This window comes from Plecotus auritus (assembly GCF_963455305.1).
Source record: "Plecotus auritus genome assembly, chromosome: 8".
NCBI classification, from domain to species: domain Eukaryota; kingdom Metazoa; phylum Chordata; class Mammalia; order Chiroptera; family Vespertilionidae; genus Plecotus; species Plecotus auritus.
Genome location: NC_137782.1, coordinates 118,228,289 through 118,253,800, shown reverse-complemented (window position 1 = coordinate 118,253,800; position 25,512 = coordinate 118,228,289). Strand labels below are relative to the sequence as shown.

General features: G+C 41.2%; 1 protein-coding gene across 3 annotated transcripts in view; it reads left to right on the top strand.

Annotated features, from left to right (window-relative positions):
- Nucleotides 1-25,512, top strand: part of RMND5A (required for meiotic nuclear division 5 homolog A) — a 63,292-nt gene that overhangs the window by 6,702 nt on the left and 31,078 nt on the right. For all 3 annotated transcript variants that reach the window (XM_080683942.1, XM_080683943.1, XM_080683944.1), the window contains exon 2: nt 13,611-13,753. In XM_080683942.1, the coding sequence (XP_080540068.1) occupies nt 13,611-13,753 (143 nt within the window). The remainder of the gene's footprint in view (nt 1-13,610; nt 13,754-25,512) is intronic.

Here is a 25,512-nt window from a genome sequence, read left to right as displayed (position 1 = left end):
GAACTGCTTGGGGAGGAGGGGTATTTAAGAGAACTTGAGAGCATCTGGTCAAATAGTAGTTAATCACCAATTATATGTGGAACTAGCCAGCTGTGGGCAAACTACGGCCCGCGGGCCGGATCCGGCCCATTCGGCTGTTCTATCTGGCCCGCGGAGCTGAAAGAGCGGAGGGTTCTCTTGCTCTCCCCTCCGCTCCTTTACTTTGAATTTATATTAGTTCACACAAACACTCCATCCATGGTTTTGTTCCGGCCCTCCGGTCCAGTTTAAGAACCCATTGTGGCCCTCGAGTCAAAAAGTTTGCCCACCCCTGATAGTCTGTTTTTTGAGAGTTACAGAGGACAAGCAATCATTCTCAAGCTCTAGTTAGGGATGAGACTGGCATGTTTTTAACAAACACAAACAATCCTTGTAATGCAAGACCATATACAGACAGTTCCCAACTTACAGTGGTTTGACTTACGATTTTCTGACTTTACTATGGTGTAAAAATGATAAGCATTCAATAGAAACCATACTTTAAGTTTTAAATTTTGATCTTCTCTGGGCTGGTGATATATGGTACGATACATGATACTGGACAATGGCAGCAAGCCCCAGCTCCACTCAGCCATGCCAGCACTAGGGTAAACACTTGATGTAAGTCTTCAGAGCATGTTTAAGGTAGGCTAGGCTAAAGCTATGATGCTTAGTAGGGTAGATGTATTAAATGCATTTTCTACTTACAATATTTTCAACTTAATAACCCCAACGTAAGTAAAGGAGCTTCTGTATATAGGCCAAGTGCTGATTGAGTGGTACAGACAAGAAGGGGTAAGATTTGAGACGAGACTCTTCTGACGTGTGGTAAGTTTCAGTAGAGAGGCTGAATGTGGGTAGTAGGAAGATAAGAGGGGGTGCCAGGAGAAGTAGTTGGTAAGAACAAAGGTGCAGAGGAGTGAGAGGACAAGAGGCATTCTGGGAACAGTGGAGGACCAGGGTGAGGAGAAATGAGGTAAAAGAATGAAGATTAAGTTGTAATAGGTTTTATATAGTCATGGATACCAGGGAAAGTAGTAGACTAGGGCAGTGGTCGGCAAACTCATTAGTCAACAGAGCCAAATATCAACAGTACAACGATTGAAATTTCTTTTGAGAGCCAAATTTTTTAAACTTAAACTTATTCTAACCCCACTTCTTCAAAATAGACTCGCCCAGGCCGTGGTATTTTGTGGAAGAGCCACACTCAAGGGGCCAAAGAGCGGCATGTAGTTTTCTGACCATGGGACTAGGGGAAAGTATTGAATGACTTGGGTTGGGAAGGGCTTTTTGAACAGGGAAAGGTATTACCAGAGAACAATTATCAGCAGCATTTAAGTTGGTTGCAGTGGGGAGTGAGGTTTGGCAAGACTAGTTAAGATTAAGATCAGATGAACTAGGGCCCTGTATATGAGTGTAGAGATATGAAGGGAACTCATGCATAGAATTCTTTTTTTTTTAATTGTTTGAAGTATTACAAATAGTAGTACATATGTCTCCTTTTTTCCCCCCCCCCATTGACCTCCGCCCGGCCTCTCCTACCCCCCAGTACATGCCTTTACCTGCCCCCCACCCCCCAGTGTCTTGTATCCATTGGTTATGCTTATATGCACGCGTGCAAGTCCTTCGGTTGATCTCCTACAGCCCCCCCACAACCTCCCCTGCCTTCCTGCTGTAGTTTGACAGTCTGTTCAATGCTTCTTTGCCTCTGTATCTATTTTTCCCCATTTCTTTCCTTTAAAAAATCTTGCCTCTGCAGACTAGAAATAAACATATAACAAAAAATGTTTGAGTCCCAATTTCAATGTCCAACAGTTCTGAGTCCCCGTTTCAATGTCAAACAGTTCCTTATGTGTACATGTCAGCAATGATATTTGGATGGTGGGCACATGGTGGCAATGCAGGTCCGACCCTCCCTGGTTTGGTCCTAGGCATCCTGCTGCGATGCACAGCTGCTGACTGCTAGCGTGGCAAGGCGTCGTCAGCGTCTTCCATCTCTGGACTGTTTCTCCTCTTGTCTTCCTGGTTGGAGCAGACCTGTCAATTCCTCTCTGTTGCAGGAATCCACATGGTCTTGGAGTTGTTTTCTGAAAATATACAAACATATTCTTGACCAAAAGTTAATAAAGGAATCGTTTCTTTATGGGGGGGGGGGGATCTCTCCCCTTCACGGCTGCAAACTGTCTCACCAGCTGCTCCTCCTTCGCCAATTCGGGCTGGATTCCACTCGTTTCAGCTGCTCCCTCTATTTGCTCCGGGACAAGGCTCAGGACACGTCCGTCTATTCTGCCGCCATTTTGTCTCTCTCCACCAAATAGTTTTTGTTTTGTTCTTTTAACTGAGAAGTGAGAAAGTTGTTAAAAAAAAAATTTGACAGCCCCAGCTGGATGGCTCAGTTTGTTGGAGCATCATCCTGTACACCAAAAGGTATCATACAAATCAACACCTCACATAGAATTCTTGAAGAAAGAAATTTCCAGGACTTGGTACATGGAATGGATGGAGTCTGGCAGAGTGTGATAGAAGGGCTAGAAAAATCAAAGGTTAATCTGAGGTGTGTGTTTTTTTAATGTGATTTTTTATTGATGTTAGAGAGAAAGGGAGAGAGTGATAGAAACATCAGTGATAGAGAGAATCATTGATCTGCTACCTCCTGCAGGCCCTATACTGGGAATTGAATTGAAATCTGTGCATGTGCCCTGACCAGGAATCAACCGTGACCTCCTGATTCATGGGTCGAAGCTCAACCACTGAGCAACACTGGCCAGGTTAATCTAAGGTTTTGAGCCTGAGAGGCAGGTGGAACCAGGAAGTAAAAAGGAAGTTTAGGAGAGGGGAAGGTAGAAATTTGAGTTTGGTTTTTAAATATGAAAGCCCCATTTAAATGCTAAAGTAAACCTTATGGGGTTCAGCCATTTATTTCAAAGATAAAAAGAGATGCCTAAAAATAATTCTCTACATTTTGAAATTGAAGGGAGTGAGTAGGCGCTTTAAAGTCAGACTGTCTAGCATTTAAAAACTTGCACGTACATCCTCTTTTTCGTCTTTCTCTCTCCAGTTCTTGTCTCCTAGTCTTTTTTTTTCCAAATATATTTTTATTGATTTCAGAAGGAAGGGAGAGGGAGAGAGAGAGAGAAATATCAGTGATGAGAGAGAATCATTGATCAGTTGCCTCCTGCACACCCCCTACTGGGGATCGAGCCTGTAACCCAGGCATGTGCCCTTGACCGGAATTGAACCCGGGACCCTTACCAGCTAGGGCCTAGTCTCCTTTTTGAAGCCTCCTTTTCTTTTTTATAGTACTCTCATCTTTATTATTTTTTAAATTTCTTTATTGATTAAGATATTACATATGTGTCCTTATCCCCCCATTGCGTCCCCCTCCCCCTCACCCCCCTGGTGTCTGTGTCCATTGGTTAGGCTTATATGCATGCATATAAGTCCTTTGGTTGATCTCTCCCCCTTACCCCACCCTCCCCTGCCTTCCTTCTCAGGTTTGACAGTCTGATTGATGCTTCTCTGTCTCTGGATCTGTTTTTGTTCATCAGTTTATGTTGTTCATTACCTTTTCTTCCTTCTGCCAGTCATTCTGGTCTAGCTCTCTGCTTCAGGAGCACTATTAGTCTGTACCATGTAATTTAGCTCTTAAATATAAACTCCCTCCCCACCCCCCTCCATGCTTGGTTTTGCAGCACACTAGTCTGATTTGGTGCAGTGGATCACAATACCTATTAAAATCCACTGTTCTCTTCTGTCAGGAGTTGACCGACAGATTTGCTAGCTGTTAATATACTGAAAAAAGTTTGTTTTGTTTTCAGTGTGTACTGCCTGTAGAAGAAAAAGAAGCATGTTCTATTTATGCCTTTTCCTTCCCACTCTTAAGTCTCTTTTGAGCAGCTACTGTGTCCTAGGTGCTGAGATAGCTCATGAGAAGCATAAAACTTTAATAGGCCACAGTTTAGTTTGCTACTCACAGTATGATATGGTCTTGTATTAATTTTTAATACCAACCTTACCTTTTCAAGTTTTTGTATTTTATTACTTTGCAAGCATATCCATGCTCACCTTATCAACAGTTCTTTTAGACTCTATCTTAGACTCTTATCTTGGTCTTCTTGTACTCCCATCCTAAATTTCTTAATCTGTCTAGAACCCAGTATGTACCCTGAACACTGTTGACACATGCATTCAGTGCTCAGTAAATGTTCATTCCATCTAAATGTCATGGTTCTCCCTTTCTTTTGACTTTAGTGTTTTTTTTTTCTTCCTGTGTTGACTTTGGTTTCATTTTGTTTATTTTAAGGTATAAAAAATTTTTTTTATAAGAATGTGATAAGGTAGAAAATTTTTTCCCTTGTTGCTTTCTTAGTGATGCCTAATCCTTTGTCTTTTTCTATTTTACATTTTTTTTTTTTAAAGGAACTGACATAGAATGGTCTCTGGAGTGTATTCTTTCCTCTGTGAGATCTAAGTTTTCTTTTAGGTACAGTTAGGATTATGTTTACTAAATGGGGTTCTTTGTATTTATGTACATCAAGAGTGTGTACCATTTTGCTTTTCACTTAATTCCAGATGTAAGTAAGCTCTCTGTTCCATTTTCTGAAAGTGGAGTTAACTTTTTTTTTGGGGGGGGGGGTTAACTTTTAATAACTCAAAAGAGCTGAAATGTAATATATGTAATATTTATAAACTTGTATATTAAAATTGTTTCCTGCTTCCAGGATATTCTTCACAATGATAAGTCAGGTATTAGTGATTTCTGGGGTATCATGTTATCTATTTATACCAAAATATTCTAGTCCTACGTAGTAAGGTTTTCAGCCTTTTTGGAAACCTGAATAATTATCATCATAGCAATACCTTTCTGTGTCGTGCCTCACCATTTTTTATAGAGGGCTCTCAATTATAGTTGGTCTCATCTCATGTGCTTGACTTTTAGGCAGCATGTACTTCTTGGTGTGACTGACACTTCTAAGTTGCTTTTTATAGACCAAATTAAAATGAATGATTATCTGCCAATGTGCAAACATATCAAGCTACAGCATTGCAGTGCTATCAACCAGCTGTTTCGTTTTAGCAACACTGTCTTTAACAGTGTGTGTACAATTATTTGAGGTCCCCTACCCATATCATAAATACAAGTATTAAACAAAATTGAAAATGCAAATAGTAAGGATGAGAAACATAGTTTTCAGTTGTAATGATGTATTTTCCTGATTGTATTAAATGGCCTAAAATGATAAGTAAATCTTGTTACATGGTTGGACATATGATTTTCTTAAACTATGTGATCAGTAATGTAGGAAAATAATTGAACTCCCGTGTGTGTGTGTGTGTGTGTGTGTGTGTGTGTATGTCTATATAAATATATATAGACATGCACACACATACAAAATGCTAAACTGTATTGAATATTATTTACAAAACTACCATAACTAAACTAGATCTGAAGGGAAACACTGGAATCCAGGTTGGCCGCTGTGGTGGTCACTTTTTACCCAGGATGAAGTCCTGTTTTTTTTCAATGTAATAAACCTCCCTGGACTCTGGCCCCTACATAATAATGAAAGAAATAGTTCTGAGACAGTGCTCATCACTTCCAGTCACCACAATATTTTATATACAGCAGGTTTAGGTTTACAACAAAATTGAGAGGGAGGTACAGAGATTTCCCATACACTTTGTCCCCACACATGCATAAATATATATAGATAGGCACACACATACAAAATACTAAACTGTATTGAATATTATTTACAAAACTACTGTATAACTAGGAATTTTAGGATTTTTCACTTTGTGAGACCGAGACACCCCTTATGTTCTACCTTCCTACATTCTGGCTTGGAATACCCTTTTATAGGAAAACATTATGTATTAAGGTTGAGGTGAATTTCATTTTTTTAAACCTTAGGATAATTTTCTTTTACAATCAAGGAAACTGGCTCAAAACACAAGCCTATAAATTCTCATTCCAAGTTTAAAGCTGTTTTTTTCTTTTTTTGGGGGGGGGGGGTCATTATTTGGAAGAGAGAAGAAACTTACCTTAGTATAACTGCGGTGGCTCTATTTTGTGAATGTGTTTTATATGAAAATTGATGTATATTGAAAATGCATATTACTGAGTGAAAGAGCACAGCCTGAAAAGGCTATCTGTGTGATACCACTACTTGACATTCTGAGAAATGCAGAACTATGGAGGCAATAAAAAGATCAGCAGTTGCCAGGAATAGGGTGGGCGGGAGAGATAAATAAGCAGGGCACAGGATTTTTCGGGCCGTGAAAATGCTCTGTATGATATTATAATGAAGGATATACCTTTGTCTGTACATTTGTCAAAACCCATAGAATGTGCAACACCCAGAGTGAGCCCTAAGGTAAACTGTAGATGTTGGGTATGATGTGTCAGTGTAAGTTTGTCCTTTGCAAAAAATAACAGAAAGTGTTGATAATTGGGGAGGCTATGCCTGTGTGGGGACAAAGTGTATGGGAAATCTCTGTACCTCCCTCTCAATTTTGTTGTAAACCTAAACCTGCTGTATATAAAATATTGTGGTGACTGGAAGTGATGAGCACTGTCTCAGAACTATTTCTTTCATTATTATGTAGGGGCCAGAGTCCAGGGAGGTTTATTACATTGAAAAAAAAACAGGACTTCATCCTGGGTAAAAAGTGACCACCACAGCGGCCAACCTGGATTCCAGTGTTTCCCTTCAGATCTAGTTTAGTTATGGTAAAGACGGCTGTCACAGTAACACCCCCCACCCCCAACTTTACTTCTAGGAACTGAATCCAGTTAGATTTCTTTCACAGAAAGGTTCTCCTAGAAGCAGGTTTTGTTTTCAGACAGAGAAATCAGCAGACCATTAGAACGCTCTCTTTAGGACTGAAGTTTGGTTTCACTCAGTTTGGTTACTACAGTGATTTTCAAACCAGTTTTTACCTTTGGCTGCTTTCCACTGAAAACGCATTAGTGGACTCTTTCTCTCTGAATAGGGTTTTCCCAGGGTTCTCTGTCAGATTATTATACTTTTCTTGTGCTTCCAGATACTTTGTAGAAATTGTTTTTCTTGGGGCATACCAAGAACTCTCAGTGTTAATTAATTATATTACTAGTATCATTTATAAACTTGAAAACCAAAAACTATAGGGACTTGTAGATGGTAAAGGAAGAAGAGATAATAGTGACATCAAAACCCAGATACGTAAGTTGTTAAGATTTGAAAATATCTATGGATGTCAAGGTTGGGGCATTGAATTACAGTTGTTAAATTCCAATTAACCCCTCTCTTGTAGTTTGGTCTCTGCTTTTATGTTCTTTAATCTGTTGTTTACTTTGTTGTCTATTGACTGTAGAAACAAACATGTCTGGATGGATAGGAGTTATGGCTTGCTTTTTAAAGTTTTTTTTTTAGCCAAAACCGGTTTGGCTCAGTGGATAGAGCGTCAGCCTGCGGACTGGAAGGTCCCGGGTTCGATTCCGGTCAAGGGCATGTACCTTGGTTGCGGGCACATCCTCAGTGGGAGGTGTGCAGGAGGCAGCTGATCGATGTTTCTCTCTCATCGATGTTTCTAGCTCTCTATCCCTCTCCCTTCCTCTCTGTGAAATATCAATAAAATATATTAAAATAAAATAAAATAAAATAAAATAAAATGGGCAAAGAACTTTAAAAAAAAATAAAATAAAGTTTTTTTTAAAAATTGAGCTATAGTTCACATATCATAAATTTCACCCTTTTAAAGTATACAATTAACTAGCTTTTAGTATTTTCAGAGTTGTACAGCCATAACCAGAACATTTTCATTAGCAGCCACTCTCCATTCCCCCTCTTCCTTAGCCCCTTGGCAACCACAAATCTACTTCTGTCTGTAGATTTGCCTATTCTGGACAAGTCATATATAGAATCACATAATATGTGGCCTTTTGTATATGGCTTACTTAATATCATGTTTTCAGGGTTCATCCATGTTGTAGCGTGTATCAGTACTTTGTTTCTTTTTTCGGTTGAATAATATTCCATTGTATGGATATACCACATTTTGTTTATTCATTAATCATTTGGATGGTTTCCACTTCTGGCTGTTTTGAATAATGCTTCATGTACAACTTTGTGTGTGGACATATGTGTTCAGTTATCTTGGGTATATACTTAGGGGTGGAATTCCTGGGTTGTATGATAACTATGTTTAACTTTCTGAGGAACTGTAAAAGTGTTTCTATAGCAGCTGCATCATTTTACAATCTAGCAATGGGTGAGGTTTCTTAAATTCTCTACTTCCTTGCCAACGCTTCTTGTTGTCATCCATCTTTTTCAGTGTAGCTATCCCAGTGGGTCTGAAGTAGTTTCTCATAGTTTTTTGTCTTTTTTTTAAGGAGCTCATTCTTTTATTTTTTTATTTTTTTATTGATTTCAGAGAGGAAGGGAGAGGGAGAGAGAGAGAAACATCAATGATGAGAATCGTTGATCGGCTGCCTCCTGCACGCCCCCAGCTGGGGATCGAGCCCACGACCCGGGCATGTGCCCTTGACCAGAATCGAATCTGGGACCCTTCAGTCCGCAGTCTGATGCTCTATCCACTGAGCCAAACTGGCCAGGGCTTTCTCATAGTTTTAAATATATATATATATTTTTTATTGATTTCAGAGAGGAAGGGAGAGGGAGAGAGAGATAGAAACATGAATGATAGGAGAGAATCATTGATCATCTGCTTTCTGCATTCCCCCCATTGGGGATAGAGCCCCCAATCCAGGCATGTGCCCTAACCAGGAATTGAACCATGATCACCTGGTTCATAGGGTCATGCTTAGTCACTGAGCCACACTTGCAGGGCTCTCATTATAGTTTTGATTTGCATTTCCCCACTGACTAATGATGTAGAGCATCTTTCCCTGTGCTTACTGGTTATTTGTGCAACTTCTTTGGAAAAAATGTCTATTCAAAGTCTTAGCTCAGTTTTAAAAATTGTCTTGTTATTTTTGAGTTGTAAGCGTTATTTATATATTCCGGATGTTAAGCTCTTGTGTGATATATGATTTGCAAATATTTTCTCCCATTCTGTGGGTTGTCTTTTCACTTGGTAGTGTTTGAAACTCAGAAGATTTTAGTTTTATTGAAGTCCAATTTAATTATTTTTTGCCTGAATTACCACGTCTCCTCTTAGCATAAATTACGTTGTTAGAAGTAGGAAGCACCTGATACATCCTTTGTGCAATTGTACTTAGAGATAAGGGCAATTTCTATTTTGGCTACCCCATATTGGATTGGGCACCTTATCTATATATATAAAACCCTAAAATGCAAATAAACCAAACGGCAGAACAATGGCAGCAGGAGGCAGAGCGCAAAAATGGCAGGTGTCGGCCACAGCAGGATGATGGAGCAAGTGAGCAGGGGTGCCAGACCAAGGCAGGGCACCGGTCAGTCATCGGGGCGAGCCTTTGGTGCTTAGTGAAAATTCTTTACTTCCGCGCGCCACGGTCCTGCCCAGCATTCACATCTGCTGCTGGCACTGGCCCCGCTTGTACCTGCTGCCGGCGCTGGAGCCACTGCTCGCACCCGCGGGTGGCGCCCAGTGCCGGGCCTGGTCGCTTGGTGCCATCAGTGGGTGTGAGAAGCCGCTACTGGCCTCAACCGCCCCTCAGAGCTTCTCCACCTCCCCCTGCTCCTGAGGGGCGATTAGAGCAGCAGTCGCTACTCACACCCACTGACGGCGCCAGCCCCACTTGCACCCGCTGCTGGCACCAGCCCCAATCGCTCTGCGCCGTCAGCTGGTATGAGTGGGATGCTGTCAGCGCTTGGGAGCGGTGGCAGCGGGAGAGGGGCTGCCAGCAGATGGGATGTTGGCTGTGGCGGGAGGGTCCAGGTTGGGGTGCAGAGGATGGACCGAGACCCATCCCTGTGCCCACCGTAGCCTCGCGACTCACAGTTCCTTTCAAGGTGCATGAATTTGTGCACTGGGCCCCTAATAGGCACTATATGCTTTTTACTTCTTCAGTGGTTGTCATTGAGTCTGATTTTTTATATTCCGACTTCACAGTCCCTGCAGCCTTCTAGGATTTATTTTCTTAAAACTCTAGAGAAACTGTTCTTGTCATGTTAACTGATAACATCCACATTTTAAATCCAGTGGTCAGTTCTCAGTCCACCATTTACCTGACATAGCAGTGCATTTAACACAGTTGGTTACTCCCTCTTCCTTGATATGTTTTCTTCACTTGGCTTTCCCAACACCATGCTTTCTTGATTTTCCTCTTATGTCACAGTTAGTGTTTCAGTAGTCTTTGTTGTTGTTCTTTTAAAAAAATATTTTTATTGATTTCAGAGAGGAATGGAGAGGGAGAAAGAGAAACATCAATGATGAGAAAAAATCATTGATTAGCTACCTCTGTACACCCCTCCCCCTCCCTGCTGGGGATTGAGCCTGCAACCTGGGCATGTGCCCTGACCAGGAATCAAACCATGACCTCCTGGTTCATAGGTTGACGCTCACCCACCAAGCTGCACCGGTCGGGCTTGTTCTTTTTCATTTCCACTTCATCCTGGTCTCGTAAACTTGGAGTTAGTTCCTTGGACTTGCTCCTTTTACTACTTCTTTCTGCACTGACTCACTAGGTAATTTCATTTAGTCACATGCCAGTGACTCACAAATTTGTATATCCAGCCCCCTACCAGGGATAAAGCCCACAACCTGGGCATGTGCCCTGACCAAGAACTGAACTGGCAACTTTTCAGTGCACCAGATGATGCCCAACAAACTGAACCACACCAGCGAGGGCTATAAAAGTTTGTTTTCTTTAAGTAATTTTTTTCCAATTACAGTTGACATGCAATGTTATATTATTTTCAGGAGTACAACATAGTGATTAGACATTTATATAACCTACGAAGTGATCACCCTGATAAATCTAGTACCCATCTGACATCATACATAGTTATTACAAGACTAGAGGCCCAGTGCATGAAATTCGTACACTGGGGGGGTGGTGACCCTCAGCCCAGCCTGCACCCTCTCCAATCTGGGACCCCTTGAGGGATGTCTGACTGCCCGTTTAGGCCCAATCCCTGTCGGACATCCCTCTCACAATCCAGGACTGCTGGCTCCCAACTGCTCGCCTGCCTGCCTGCCTGATTTCCCCTAACCACTTCTGCCTGCCAGCCTGATCACCCCCTAACCACTCCCCTGCCAGCCTGATCGATGCCTAACTGCTCCGCTGTCAGCCCAATTGCCCCCAACTGCCCTCCCTTGCCAGTCCAATTGCCCCCACTGCCCTCCCCTGCCGGCCTGGTCACCCCTAACTGCCCTCCCCTGCAGGCCTGGTCACCCCCAACTGCCCTCCCCTGCATGCCTGGTCCCCCCCAACTACCCTCCCCTGCCAGCATGGTCGCCCCTAACTGCCCTCCCTGAAGGCCTGGTCCCCCCCAACTGCCCTCCCCTGCCGGCCTGGTCGCCCCTAACTGCCCTCCCCTGCTGGGCTGGCCGCCCCTAACTGCCCTCCCCTGCGGGCTTTGTCACCCCCAGCTGCCCTCCCCTGCAGGCCCAGTCGCCCACAACTGCCCTCCCCTGCCGGCCATCTTGTGGCGGCCATCTTGTGACCGCATGGGGGTGGCCATCTTGTGTGAGGGCTTGACAGTCAATTTGCATATTACCTTTTTATTACATAGGATTACTAACTGTATCCCCTGTGTTATATTTTACATCTCCATGGCTCTTTTGTAACTACCAATTTGTACTCCTAAATCCCCATAATCTTTTGTCATACTATATAATTGACTTATTTTGTGTATTGTTTATCTTGTTCACCAGAAGGTAAGTTTAGGGTGGGGATTTTTGGTGGTTTTGTTTTACTGCCATATCACATAATGAGTGCTCAACAAAAAATAGTTGAATGAATGCACATACTAGGGCTACTGTACTTTTGAGCTTGTTCTTGTTCAAATTTTTGGGCCCCATCCTCCCAGACTTCTTGAATTAGAAACTCTGGAAATGAGGTCCAACTACTGGTTTAACTAGGTCTCCAGGTGATGCAAATAAAAGTTTAAGAACCACTGCTTTGTAATATTGAGTAGGATTTCAGAAGCCAGGCCTTTTGCATGCAGGTGGCGATATGTAGATAATTGAGGTAATTGACAAATATAACCTAATTTGTCTTCTCTTCCTCTAAAGCAGTGGTTCTCAACCTTCCTAATGCCGCGACCCTTTAATACCGTTCCTCATGTTATGGTGACCCCCAACCATGTAACTATTTTCGTTGCTACTTCATAACTGTAATTTTGCTACTGTTATGAATCGTAATGTAAATATGTGTTTTCCGATGGTCTTAGGCGACCCCTGACAGCGGTTCTCAACCTGTGGGTTGCAACCCCTTTCATAGGGGTTGCCTAAGACCATCGGAAAACACAGATATTTACATTACGATTCATAACAGTAGCAAAATTACAGTTATGAAGTAGCAACGAAAATAGTTACATGGTTGGGGGTCACCACAACATGAGGAACGGTATTAAAGGGTCGCGGCATTAGGAAGGTTGAGAACCAATCCTCTAAAGGCTCCCTTCTTCTCCCCTTTTCCTGAGGAGGTAGCACAGGCAAAGAGGATATAAACCATAGTAAATTTCAATTCACTTATCGTGTGAGTCAAAAGTCCCCTTGATGGCATCTCTAGTGTTCATTGACCACTAGGAGGACAAACAGGACTCAACAAGTAGTTACACTCATGGCCAAGATTTATTCCAGCAGAAGGGTATAAAGCAAAATCTGCTCAGGGAAGGATGCATGGGGCATAGCCTAGGAACCCAGGAGCAATCTTCTAAGAGTCCTCTTGCAGTGGGGTCACACAGGACACATTTAATTCCTCCAGCATCAAATTGTAAGTGTGAAGTGTTTTCTACCAGGGAAGCTCATTAGAGACATTGTACTGAGTGAGGGTGTTTTGTTAGGAACTGGTCATCTGGGCTTCCTCTGCCTACCATATACCAAAATTCCGAACTCTGGAGGAAAGTAGGAGTTTAGAGTAAACCACATTGTACCATCAGTTTAGGCACAGTGAGCCATTCTTTTCGTTAGAGTGGTGGGAACCTTCCTGAAGTTCAAGTTCCCAGATGCCAGCCAAGGGTCAACCTTGCAAGCATGCCTTTCTAAGGAGAGCAGACTCAGCGCTGTGGTCACGTTCACTTATTTCTGCACATCATGATTTCCAAAGGAGTTTACTTTTTCTTCTGTTTCTTTATATAGAATATAAAACATTTAGACTAAATAATCTCTCTTTAGGAAATTTAGTAACAATCAAAATGTTTTGAATATGAGTCGAACAGTTTAAGCAGATTGAATAAATGAGCTTATTGAGATATTTTCTGAAAAATGCCTTGGAAATATTATTCCCAGTTTATGCTGACTTCAGTAACTACAAAAGCGGTTTATTTCATGAAAAATTTTTCTTATGTATTCCATAAAATAAAAAATATTAAGGTAACGCTCTGAATTTTCTTCACTTCCATTTTCAGTCCGAAGGGCCTGTTTGAAACGTGCCATCTTTGGGTTTGTTCTTGTAACCAATCTTTTCCCCCTCTTTTTTTTTTTTTTTTTTTTTATAGGCCAAGATGCTGAGTTGTCAGGGACACTTTCACTTGTATTGACACAGTGCTGTAAAAGGATAAAGGATACTGTTCAAAAATTGGCCTCAGACCACAAAGACATCCACAGCAGTGTTTCTCGGGTTGGAAAAGCCATTGATAAGGTATGGTGTTGAAGGGAGTGTTTGGTATTGTTAAGCATCATCCTTCATTTCCCGTAACTGCTTTGAAAACATTAACTTTCTCAAATTATTCTATGGTGTTCCTTTCATTCCTGCTTTTAATAACTTTGCAGATCGTTGTGTTTTTTTTTTACTATTCTTAATTCCCTGTTGCTATTCTTAATTCCCTGTTGCTATTATTTAAAAATAAAAACAACCCAAAAAATACTTCCATTTATAGCCTTGTTATTTATCCATTTGCTTATATGAATACAGCAAATAAGTTTTAAGAAATGTTTAACTTACTATGAAGGAGTTTGTTTACAGAAGTAACTTTTCCTACTTCCTGAGTGATTTCCTGGCTATGACTCCATCTGTGTTATGGGATAATTAAGAAAACACCCTGTGGCCTGGCTCAGTGGTTGATCGTAGACCCATGAACCAAGAGGTCACCAGTTTGGTTCCAGGTTGGGGCACATGCCCAGGTTGCGGGCTCCATACTCAGTGGGGGGCGTGCAGGAGGCAGCCAGTTGATGTTTCTCTCTCATTGATGTTTCTAACTCTCTATCCCTTCCTTTCTCTCTCTCTCTCTCTCTCTCTCTCTCTCTCTCAATCAATAAAACATTTTAAAAAAGAGAAAACAACCCTTGTATTCATCTCCCCTGTACCATCCTAACTCTTGTTGTCTTTCTGTGTGCATGCTAATTGCTTTGCTCCAGGTTGCTTTTATGTGTGAATGAGTTGTTTTCTAGCCAGCAAGGCCCATCACTTGTGTTGGGTGATTTTTGTGTTGGGTGATTTTTGTGTTGGGTGATTTTTGTGTTGGGTGATTTTTCTTATAGAATCTCTTGAATCTTTGACTTAGTGGCTTACTTCTAAGCAATTATCATTTCTAGCCCTGGGCCAGTGCTAAAGTTCATAGGGCTTAAGAGAAGTGGCCTAAGGTGTGATACTTCTGACCACTTCAGCCACTGGGAAGTTTGTGATTGGTTATGGACATTTTTGTTCACACATTGCAAAATTCTGGGACAGTAGGAAGAACTTTTGGGGAGAACTCTTTGTAGCAAAGTCATTTTGTAACCAGTCCTGTGAGTTGCTTAGTCTGTACACAAGAGCAATATCTGTAATGTAGATAGAAACTCATGGAATCCAGAGAATGGCTCTAACTCGTGGATAAACCTGTTAGAAATTTTCCTATGGAACAGTAGTATTGAAGGCTAAACTTGAGGCAGCCTAAGTCAGAACTGTATGCTTCTAAGGAGATATCATTAACTGGTAGGTGCAGTATGTCAGGACCATGAGTGGCAGGGCTCTGGGAACTCTGGGTAGCGGTGACTTACAGAAGTGTTAGTGACTTTTCATAGTGCTGAGGGCTTTAACTCAGCAAAAGAAGTCAGAGAAGTGGTGTTGGTGGCAGCAGCCCCATTTCTGGATCAGCGATGGCTGTTGCCAGCAAAGGATGGGAAAGCAGTGCCTGTTCTCTGATACAGCTTTGAGGCTGTAATGCCTGTTTGGTAACTCCGAGGGAGTGAACACAGCTTGGGAGCAGGCTTTGGCATCAGACCTTCCTGGGCAATGGCATTGGAAGTCTTCAGTTACCTGAAGTGATTATTGCTGTGTATTAGCCCCAGGACTTACTTGAATGGTGGTGAGGCATCCTAGAGAAAACCCTCAGTTTCTCTAGGGTGAAGTAATTTGGTGGTGTTTATTAGGAAGCCTCAGATTTCAGTGGCTGCCAGTGGCCAAGGCATTCTAGTGACTTTGATGGTTCAACCCCCGTGAGGTGGTCAAGATTTGCTTGACCACCATGTTGCCTGCAGTTATGATGGAGGGTGGGACAGAAGGACCAGAAGATGCCATGAGAGTGAGAAGAGCTGAAGCTCCCAAAGCAGCCAGTCAGAAAAAGTATCTGAGAAGAGATCACAGATTGTGGGAATAGGCGGGACAGCCTTAGCAACCACCTCCAGTGTGTGGACTACTGGCTCCCAGGATCAGGAGCATTTGGGCAGAGTCACCAGCCTAGCATTCTACCACTGGTTTCTTCTTTTCCCAGTGTGCGTCTGTTGTCTGATCATAATTGTCATCTGGACCCTCTTTTACTCTTGTCCCCCCTACTGGCAATTTGCTGAGCATGCCTGCCACTGATCTAGCAAATCTTTACACATATTCATAAGGGTTGTCAGATATTTTGGCTAATCTTCGAGACAAAGCATTTAAATGTATTTGGTGCTAGAAATGGCAGTACCTCTTTGAGAATGGATACCAAAGGAACACATAGTGCATAATCTAAATTCTGGCAATTGGTGTGGAGATGGGTTTGAGGTGAATGTTCCTAATTATATACTTTAATTTACTCATTTCTCTTTTGAGGACATTTTTTTTTATGTACTTGGAAGTTGCAAGGACCTTTTCAAGTAATTTTTCATTTTGGTACTTTTATGTTCTTGTGAAAGTAGTTTAATTTCTAGGTGACCTAGATTCTTCTGATCCATTAGTATATGAAATGATGTTACTAAGTTGATACTGATCAGTATTTAGTGAATTATAGTCTTAGAGTGCACACACACACATACACCCTGGATCTCTTAGCCCAGGTCTCTAACATCTTTTAGTGCATTCTTTCTCAATTTTTTTTTTTTTTTTTTTTTTTTTTTTTTGGCATCTACTTGGCCTCAGCTGTGGAGGAAGCTGTTACCCCCTAGAACAGCCTGGACATTGTGCACGAGCTTCTCACATAGACGAGGAATTCTGTGTAGGCTGTTGTCATATAAAACACCATTGACTTGTAAAGCCTTTTTTTTTTCTTTAGTTTTGACCTAGTCAATTTGTACAAGCTTTCAGGGCCACCTGTTATAAAGGCTGGGTAGACTTATGTGGATGGGTGGTGAAAACAGGATGAAGCTGAAGCCATTGTGACACAAGCCTTTACAAACCACAACAAACTGACTTGAGCAATAAGCTGGAATGCTGTTCAGCAGCCTGCGAGCACCATGGACACTTGTTCCCACCCTCCCAAGAGGAGGACAAGCAAAGAAACTATGACTCCATTGTGAGCTGGTTGGTTCTGAGTGAGGAACTTCAGTAAATTTGCTAAATGATGTTTTTTCCTTTAGTGTTTAAATGCTTCTTGTGTTCTAAAATTCTCTAGTTATCACTTCTCTGAAAATGTAAGCAGAAAAGAAGTTTGTGGTATTAACCAAGGTGTTTCATGGCTTTTTATTATAAACATAAAACGTTGAAGATTTCTGCTTTAATGTGTTGACTATTTTCAGATGTGCACAGTTTAATCACTGTTTAAAACACATAGTATCAGCTATTGGGTTCTGTGGCAAATTTGTTTTTAATCCTCACCCGAGGATAGTTTCCCACTGATTTTTAGAGGAGTGGAGAGGAGAGAGGAGGGGGAGGGGGGAAAGAGAGAGAGACAGACAGATAACATCAATTGGTTACCTCCTGCATGTGCCCAACCCGAGCCAGGGAATCAAGCCTGCAACCCAGGTACATGACCTTGACCAGGAATCGAACCCATGACCCTTCGGTCTGTGGGCTGATTCTCTAACCACAGAGCATACTGACCAGGGCCCGTGGCAGTTTTTTTGGTAAAAACAAATCATCTGTTAGTCTATTTTTAATTTTCTCCCCCATTTTAAGAAAATGTAGAACTCTCTCCTGTTTAGGGCATTTTATTTTTATTGTTTTAATCCTCAACTGAGGATATTTTTTCCATTTATCTTTTTTTAGAGAGTGGAAGCAAGGGAGGGAGAGGAGGGGGAAGAAAGAGAAACACTGATGTGAGAGAGACACATCAATTGCTTGTTTCCTGCACGTTCCCTTTGCCTTCAGCATGTGCCCCAACCCAGGTCAGGGATCGAACCTGCAACCAAGGTTAGGAAATTAGGAATTTCAGGGTTGGTAATGTTTTAAGGGGGAAAATAATGGTTAAAAATATTTTTAAAACCACATTGCCCTAACTCAGCCGTGGGCAAACTACGGCCCGCGGGCCGGATCCGGCCCGTTCGGCTGTTCTATCCGGCCCGCGGAGCCGAAAGAGCGGAGGGTTCTCTTGCTCTCCCCTCCGCTCCTTTACTTTGAATTTATATTAGTTCACACAAACACTCCATCCATGCTTTTGTTCCGGCCCTCCGGTCCAGTTTAAGAACCCATTGTGGCCCTCGAGTCAAAAAGTTTGCCTACCCCTGCCCTAACTGATCTTCTGCCACTAGATGGAGCATCTACATTGGTAAGGCAAATGCTGGCTCTTTTTTTTTTTTTTTTTTTTTAAATACATTTTTATTGATTTTAAAGAGGAAGGGAGAGGGATAGAGAGATAGAAACATCAATGATGAGAGAGAATCATTGATCGGCTGCCTCCTGCACACCCCCTGCTGGGGATCGAGCCTGCAACCCAGGCGTGTGTCCCTGGCCGGAATCAAACCCGGGACCCTTCAGTTCTATCCATTGAGCCAAACCGACTAGGGCCAAATGCTGACTCTTAAAAAGCAAATGGAGTAATGCTATAAAAAGTGAAATATAGAATATTTTAAGGTAGTTCTGGTGAGCAGTTTATATATAGCCTTTTATGTAGGTATGGTTGGGGTATGGGAGGAGAAAAAGGATACCAGTGGGAGATAATGTCTTGAGTTTAGCCTTAAATAGTAATTTAGGTAGACTGTGTGGGTGGGGTCAGATGTGTACTAGCTCTAAAGTTATTAATGTAATGGATAAATCCTTATGTAGTAGAGAGATGTTACTATTAATGAAAGGAAAAAGGAAATAAAAATGATAGAAAATTCACTCTGCTTAAGAAGAAAAATTGCTCATTTCTGAAATCTAGAAAGATACTTTGATATATATTTTGGGTGGAATTTTTAGAATTATTGAAAAGGTATAATTAACAAAGTTATAAAGAGACAACAGTGATTAAAAAGCCAAGAACATAACATGTTTCCTAAAAATAAAATAAAACATCAAGCTAAATCCGCTCCCCTCAGAATTAGTAGCTAGTAATCCAAGAAAAGTAGTAGACAATGTGTCCAAATATTTGCAAGGCCACAATTGTTGCTTGACCACATTTATTTGTTGTAGAATGGGTGTCTCAAGGTCTTTCCCTGGTATCTTTCTTAGTAGAGCTCTTAGAGAAAGAAGGTCTGGAATGTGTGAGCCTAGGAGTGATCAGTAGCCCTTGCGAGAATCTGAAAGACCCTAGTTACCAGAGCCTTTCTATAAACCCGGCTTGTTTGGGCAAAAGAGATTTCCTTTTGTAGCAACCAAGAGTCCTGACTCCTACAAGCAGCTGGGTGCTCTCTGGGCCTCTCCACTTGTATTTGGCTTCAGTGTCTGAGAAACAACATTGGTCTTGCCTTTTTCAGTCTGAAGAGCATTCTCAAAAGAGAAGATGAGTTTTGCTTTCTCTGCTGTCACATTACATCAGTGGTTCTCAACCTTTCTAATGCCGCTACCCTTTAATACAGTTCCTCATGTTGTGGTGACCCCCAACCATAAAATTATTTTCGTTGCTACTTCATAACTGTAATTTTGCTACTGTTAAGGAATCGTAATGTAAATATGTGTTTTCCGATGGTCTTAGGCGACCCTGCTCGCGGTCAGGTTGAGAACCGCTGCTGTAGAGCCTAAGACCATCGGAAAACACAGATATTTACATTACGATTCCTTAACAGTAGCAAAATTACAGTTATGAAGTAGCAACGAAAATAATTTTATGGTTGGGGGTCACCACAACATGAGGAACTGTATTAAAGGGTCTCGGCATTAGAAAGGTTGAGAACCACTGCATTACATCATTAGCTCTAAGCTATGGGCCTGTATTGTTCTTATTACTACTGCTCTGAGCAGAATGAAACGATATTATTTAGTTGATAATGGTAATTATTTGTTGAATTATATAGTTCAGTCCTCAGAGGAGAGCCTGGACCTTTGCAATCAGATCTTATGTTAGGATGCAGGACCTGAGAATCCTGCTAGACCTGGAGTTGGTACAGACCCATTTTTGCCTGAGGCTATAAAATGAAATGGCTAGTGTGGTTTGTCATCCAAGTCAGGTTGGGTTGAGAAGGGAAAGGACCTTCCACCTATTAAGCTGTGTAAACTAATCCAGTCTGTAATTATATTCAAGTGATTTTAATAAATTAATGAATTTGTTATTAATTCCTTTGTTAATATGCTTTTGTATTTTTGTTTTTATTTATGTTTTTTAAAATGAGGATTCTTTTAAATGTAGAATAGAAGATTTGGTGGCAAGACCTGCCTCTCAGATTCAGCTACTGTATATTGGAGGCTTACAGTGGCATAGGTCCTGGTAGAGTTTCATGTTCCTTATTTAATTTAGTCTTTACCAAGGCTTTGTAAGGTAGGGATTATTGTCTGCAAATTTAGATGTGAAAACTAAGACTGATTCAGTAGCCTGCCTGAGATCACAGAACTGAAAAGCAAATGGAAGAACTGGGATGAAAACCCAGATTTTAAGACTGTGAGTTTTTCTCAATTTGAATTTCTTGAGGGAATTATTCCAGGTGAGCTGAATTTCTCTCCTGTGCATCTAAATGGTAAGAGGTATGTGCCATATTTGGGAGAATTAGTAAAATAGTCATGCAGATTTCTATAATTTGCTCAGATAGAAGCAGCTCACCAGAACGGAAAGATATCCTATCTAATAAAGAGGGAATATGCAAATTGACTGTCACCCTGTCACAAAGATGGCGGCACCCAGTCCCCTCAGCCCCACCGGAGTCCTCCAGTCCTTTTAGCCCTTGCCGCGGTGAGGGGCAAGTAGGCCTCCACAGAGAGCAGACAGTAGGGCCCCCACAGAGAGCAGACACTAGGGCCTGTGGTGTCATCGAGCAGGCAGATCTGCAGAGAGCAGATAACCGTGGGGAGCGGGCCTAAGCCATCAGTAGGACATCCCCTGAGGGCTCACAGATTGGCGAGGGTGCAGGTTGGGCTGAGGGGCTCCCCCACCCCCCGTGCACAAATTTCGTGCACTGGGCCTCTAGTCCTATATAATAAAAACATAATATGCAAATCAACTGAATGGTATAACGACTGGTCACATGCACTGACCACCAGGGGGCAGACACTCAACACAGGAGCTGCCCCCTGGTGGTCAATGCGCTCCCACAGGGGGAGTGCTGCTCAGCCAGAAGCCAGGCTCACGGCTGGCGAGTGCAGTGGCTGGCGAGTGCAGTGGCGGTGACGGGAGTCTCTCCAGCCTCCACAGCCGCGCTAAGGATATTCAACTGCTGTTAGTCAGACATCCCCTGAGAGCTCCTGGATTGCGAGAGGATGGGCTAAGGGACCTCCCACCCCCAAGTGCACGAATTTTGTGCACTGGGCCACTAGTGTAAAATAATATGCAAAATAATTGTGAGAAGATAGGATGCAAGTGTGACAGATGGTTACATTATGAAGAATTTTAAAGATCTTAAAGCCCAGCAGAGTAGTTTGTTATATCTGACCTTGCCATATTACTCCTCTTTGTTTACAAAGTAAAAGCTTAACAATTTGGCTTTATCTCCCCTCCCCACCCCCTTTTCTTGATCTGGAAAAACCTGCTTTTAACTTTGAAAATCAAAGTAGAGCTATGAATATAATACAATGGAATGTCTGAAAAGGTAGCATCTACATCTAAAATGTATCTAAAAATGCTGATTATGATACACTACTAAATATATTTTCTAGTCCATAGTTTGCAAAGCACTGCTGTTTGGTCTGTGCCTGCTAGTAAATATAGATTATTTCATCATAAGGCATGTGCCTCATCATCAGCTTTACTGGGCTTGCTAACTTTTTCCCTAAAGGGTTGAATCAATTTGCAATTTCACCCTTATGTATGAATTCCTGTTTCTTAGATTCTCATGTATACTTTGTCAGCTTTTTAAAAATTTTAAATTAATCACATGGATATTAAATGGTATCTAGTTGTATTTATGTTTCCTTCATCATCTTTTTTTTTTTAAATATACTTTTATTGATTTTAGAGAGAAAGGAAGAGAGAGGGATAAAGAGATAGAAACATTGATGAGAGAGAAACACATCAATCATGCCTCCTGCATGCCCCATACTGGGGATCAAGCCCATAACCCAGTTGTGTGCCCTGACCAGGAATTGAACTGGGAACCTCTTGGTTCATGGGTCGATACTTAACCAATGAATCAAGCTGCTGAACTCCTTCATCATCTTTTGAGCATCTTTTTCTATATTTGATTGTTAGAATTTACTCCTTTAGAGAGTTTCTTGCTTATTTTCTGCCCATTTTCTTCATATTAGGTTGTTGGTCTTTATTTTTTTATTGGTAGGAATTTATAATAAAAAAACAACTTTTGGAGACTAATCTTTTGTGGGTTATATGTGAAATAGATGTTATTTCAAACTGAGTAGAACTAGAATACAGATCTTTTTATTCTGTTAATTATTCTGTGTGTTATTACCTCTCACTCCTAAACCAGAATAACTGGATGCCTAGAAGGGAAATTGATTCCTGGTAGGTGCAATAGTAGCCCAACAAGTTTTCTTCAGAAGTAGATGGGGCAGTTTAAAAAATTACAGTATTAAAGAATTGGCACTTATGATTAAAGCAAATACTGGCCTGGCCGGTTGATCTATGAACCAGGAGATTGCGGTTCAATTCCTGGTCAGGGCACATGCCCAGATTGCTGGCTTGATCCCCAGTGTAGGGTGTGCGGGAGGCCGATCAATGATTCTCTCTCATCATTGATGTTTCTGTCTCTTTCCCTTCCTCTCTGAAATCAATAAAATATATATATATATATATATATATATATATATATATATATATATTTTTTTTTTTTTTTTTTTTTAAAACACAAAAGCAAAAAAACCCCGAAATACTGGATTTTGTCACGTACTGTTATCATTGTGCTCAATGATTATAATTTCATAGTATATTTCAGAAATGGATTAGTTTGGGATAGTGAACAAAAAAGCCAGTCATTAAAGTCTAACCAGTTTGTAAACATGCTCATGTCATAGCTAAAGCAACAGGATGGTCTGTTTAGACAGTTTCATAAATTTACCCCTCCTCTGCTTCAGCTTTCAGATTTTAAAACTTTTAATTCATCAAAAATGTGAATGACTTGCCGAAACCGGTTTGGCTCAGTGGATAGAGCGTCGGCCTGCGAACTGAAAGGTCCCGGGTTCGATTCCGGTCAAGGGCATGTACCTTGGTTGTGGGCACATCCCCAGTGGGAGGTGTGCAGGAGGCAGCTGATCCATGTTTCTCTCTCATCGATGTTTCTAGCTCTCTATCCCTCTCTCTTCCTCTCTGTGAAATATCAATAAAATATATTTTTTTAAAAAAATGTGAATGACTTGCCCTTGCTGGATGGCTAGTTGGTTGGAGCATTGTCTTGTGCACCGAAAGGTTGCGGGTTCAATTCCTGGTTGGGGTACATACCTAGGTTGCGGGTCGGGATGTGTGCAGGAGGCAACTGATGGATATTACTCTCCTATGGATCTCTCTCTCCCTTTCTCCCTCTCTCTCTCCTTCCCTCCCTCCCTTCTTCTCACCCCCTCCTTCCTTCCTCTCTAAAAAAAAAAAAATCAAAAATACATCCTTGGTGAGGATTAAAAAAGAAGTGAGTGATGCTAGAAGTACATGGGATGACTTATGAACTAGTGTGTCTTGGATTTCTCTTTCCAAGCCATAACATCTCCAGGCAGACACACCCTTGAATGTGTGTTTTGCTTTTGATTCTTCTTTGAATCTTGACTTCAGATTTAAGAACATCTTTCCAAATTTTCTTTTTTTGAAAGGAAAAACTATAGTAAAATGGAAGTGCTAATAATCGATATTTCTCTTCATTAGCCACTTCTTGGCTGGTTTGCAGTGCTGCTGATTTTCTGGGCAGCCTTGCAAACCAGTTTCGTCGCCTAGCAACAGAACCTGGAACTGATCCTAGCTCTGATGCAATAGTAAGAACGTGCAGTTATAACAAAAGGAATTCTGACACTGTATTGCATTTTTCAACCTTCTTTTTATAATTTTAACTTTAAATTTTACTACAGGTGAACAGAAAATAATCTATGAAAAAGATTTACTTATCTACCTCAGTGGTTTTAACTAGAATATCAGAATGATAGAAGGAAGTTCAGTAATTTTCATCAAATGCATTACTTATATACATTTTAGTTGAATTTCCCAAGACTAGGAGGTAAGTTATGTCATTTTAATGTAGTGGGGATATCCTGTACGATTTTTCTTACCTGTATAGTAGTGACAATGGTACGTACATAAAGTTACCATTGGAAATAAAGATACATGAAAAGCATCATTGTGGGGACATCTGTAATACTCTCAACAATAAATATTTTTTAAAAAGATTTAAAACATTATTGTAAAACTGTTTCAATTTGTTGAAATATTAGACCTATATTTTAGAGTTTCCTAGATAATTAAAATATCCTTGTGGTATGTAAAGGAAAGATTTGAAGGAATTCTTCTGTTTGATCTGAGCAGTTTGATCTGGTGATAGTTATTAAAATTCTGACTTTTAATTCATACTGCCAAATAAAACATTGATTGGTTGCCTCCCGTAAGCGCCCTGACCAGAGATTGAACTCAAAACTTTTTGGTGTACAGGATGATGCTCCAGCTAACTGAACCACCCGGCCAGGGCAAAGTTGTTTTCTTTCTTTCCTGCAGAACAAACACCTGATAAATTGGTTGGGAGTTAATGGGATTGGAGAATAATCATTAAATGAAAGTATAAATCTCAGCGTTGTATTTGTATTGAAAGAGGTTGCTAAATCTGTGAGGACTCTTGTAATTAGTCTCAATGATTCTTGCTCATAGGGTGCACTTAGACCTTTAGGGAGTTATTGGCAGATTCCTGAGTTCATAATACATTCTGTCATCTTCAGATCCCCATTCCTTTAGTCATTTGAATAAAAGACTTCTGACCTATAGAGCTGTGAGGTAATAAAATTGTGTTGTTGCCTGGCTGGTGTGGCTCAGTGGATTGAGCATTATTATTCCTGGTCAGGGCACATGCCCAGGTTGCGGGCTCAGTCCTCAGTAGGGGGTGTGCAAGAGGCAGCAGATCGATGTGTCTCATTGATGTTTCTATCTCTCTCCCCCTCTCCCTTCCTCTCTATCTAAAAATCAATAAAAACATTGAAAAAATAAACCTGTGTGGTTTTAAGCTGCAATAGAAAAATAATATACCTGCAGACTGCCTTGAGCTAGAGGTGAAAGAAGAGGGAGGGAGTGGGGGAAAGCATGTGATTCCCCCTATTCTCTGAATGGTAGGAAAGCCCTTTCCTGTTCCTTATGGCAGAACTCAATTCCAGGTGCCCATTTCTGGGTTTTGGCTGCATTGCATCCAGTCTGAGAGATACTGGGGAGAGAAAAGTAGTAAACTCATCACCACTGTGACCTGCTTCCTCAATCTACTTACTCCTCCTCACTTTTTAGTGTCCCCAAATAGCTGCTCCATTTATTGTGTCCTGATTTTATAACTGCATTCAGTGGTAGAGACAAGGTGGAGTTTACTTGATCTTACCCAGAACTGGGTTAATTTGTTTATTATGAAAAGAATTTTGTTCTTTGTGTGGAGCATGGTAGTTTTCATTGGCAATCTACTAATACTTTTGTGCACATGCTTTTAGATTTTTTTCCCCCTAAATATTTGAAGGTACAGTATATTTTATTTTTGTTAATTCTCACCTGAGGTTATTTTTCCTATTGATTTTTAGAGAGAGTGGAAAGGAGGGAGGAAGGGGAAAGA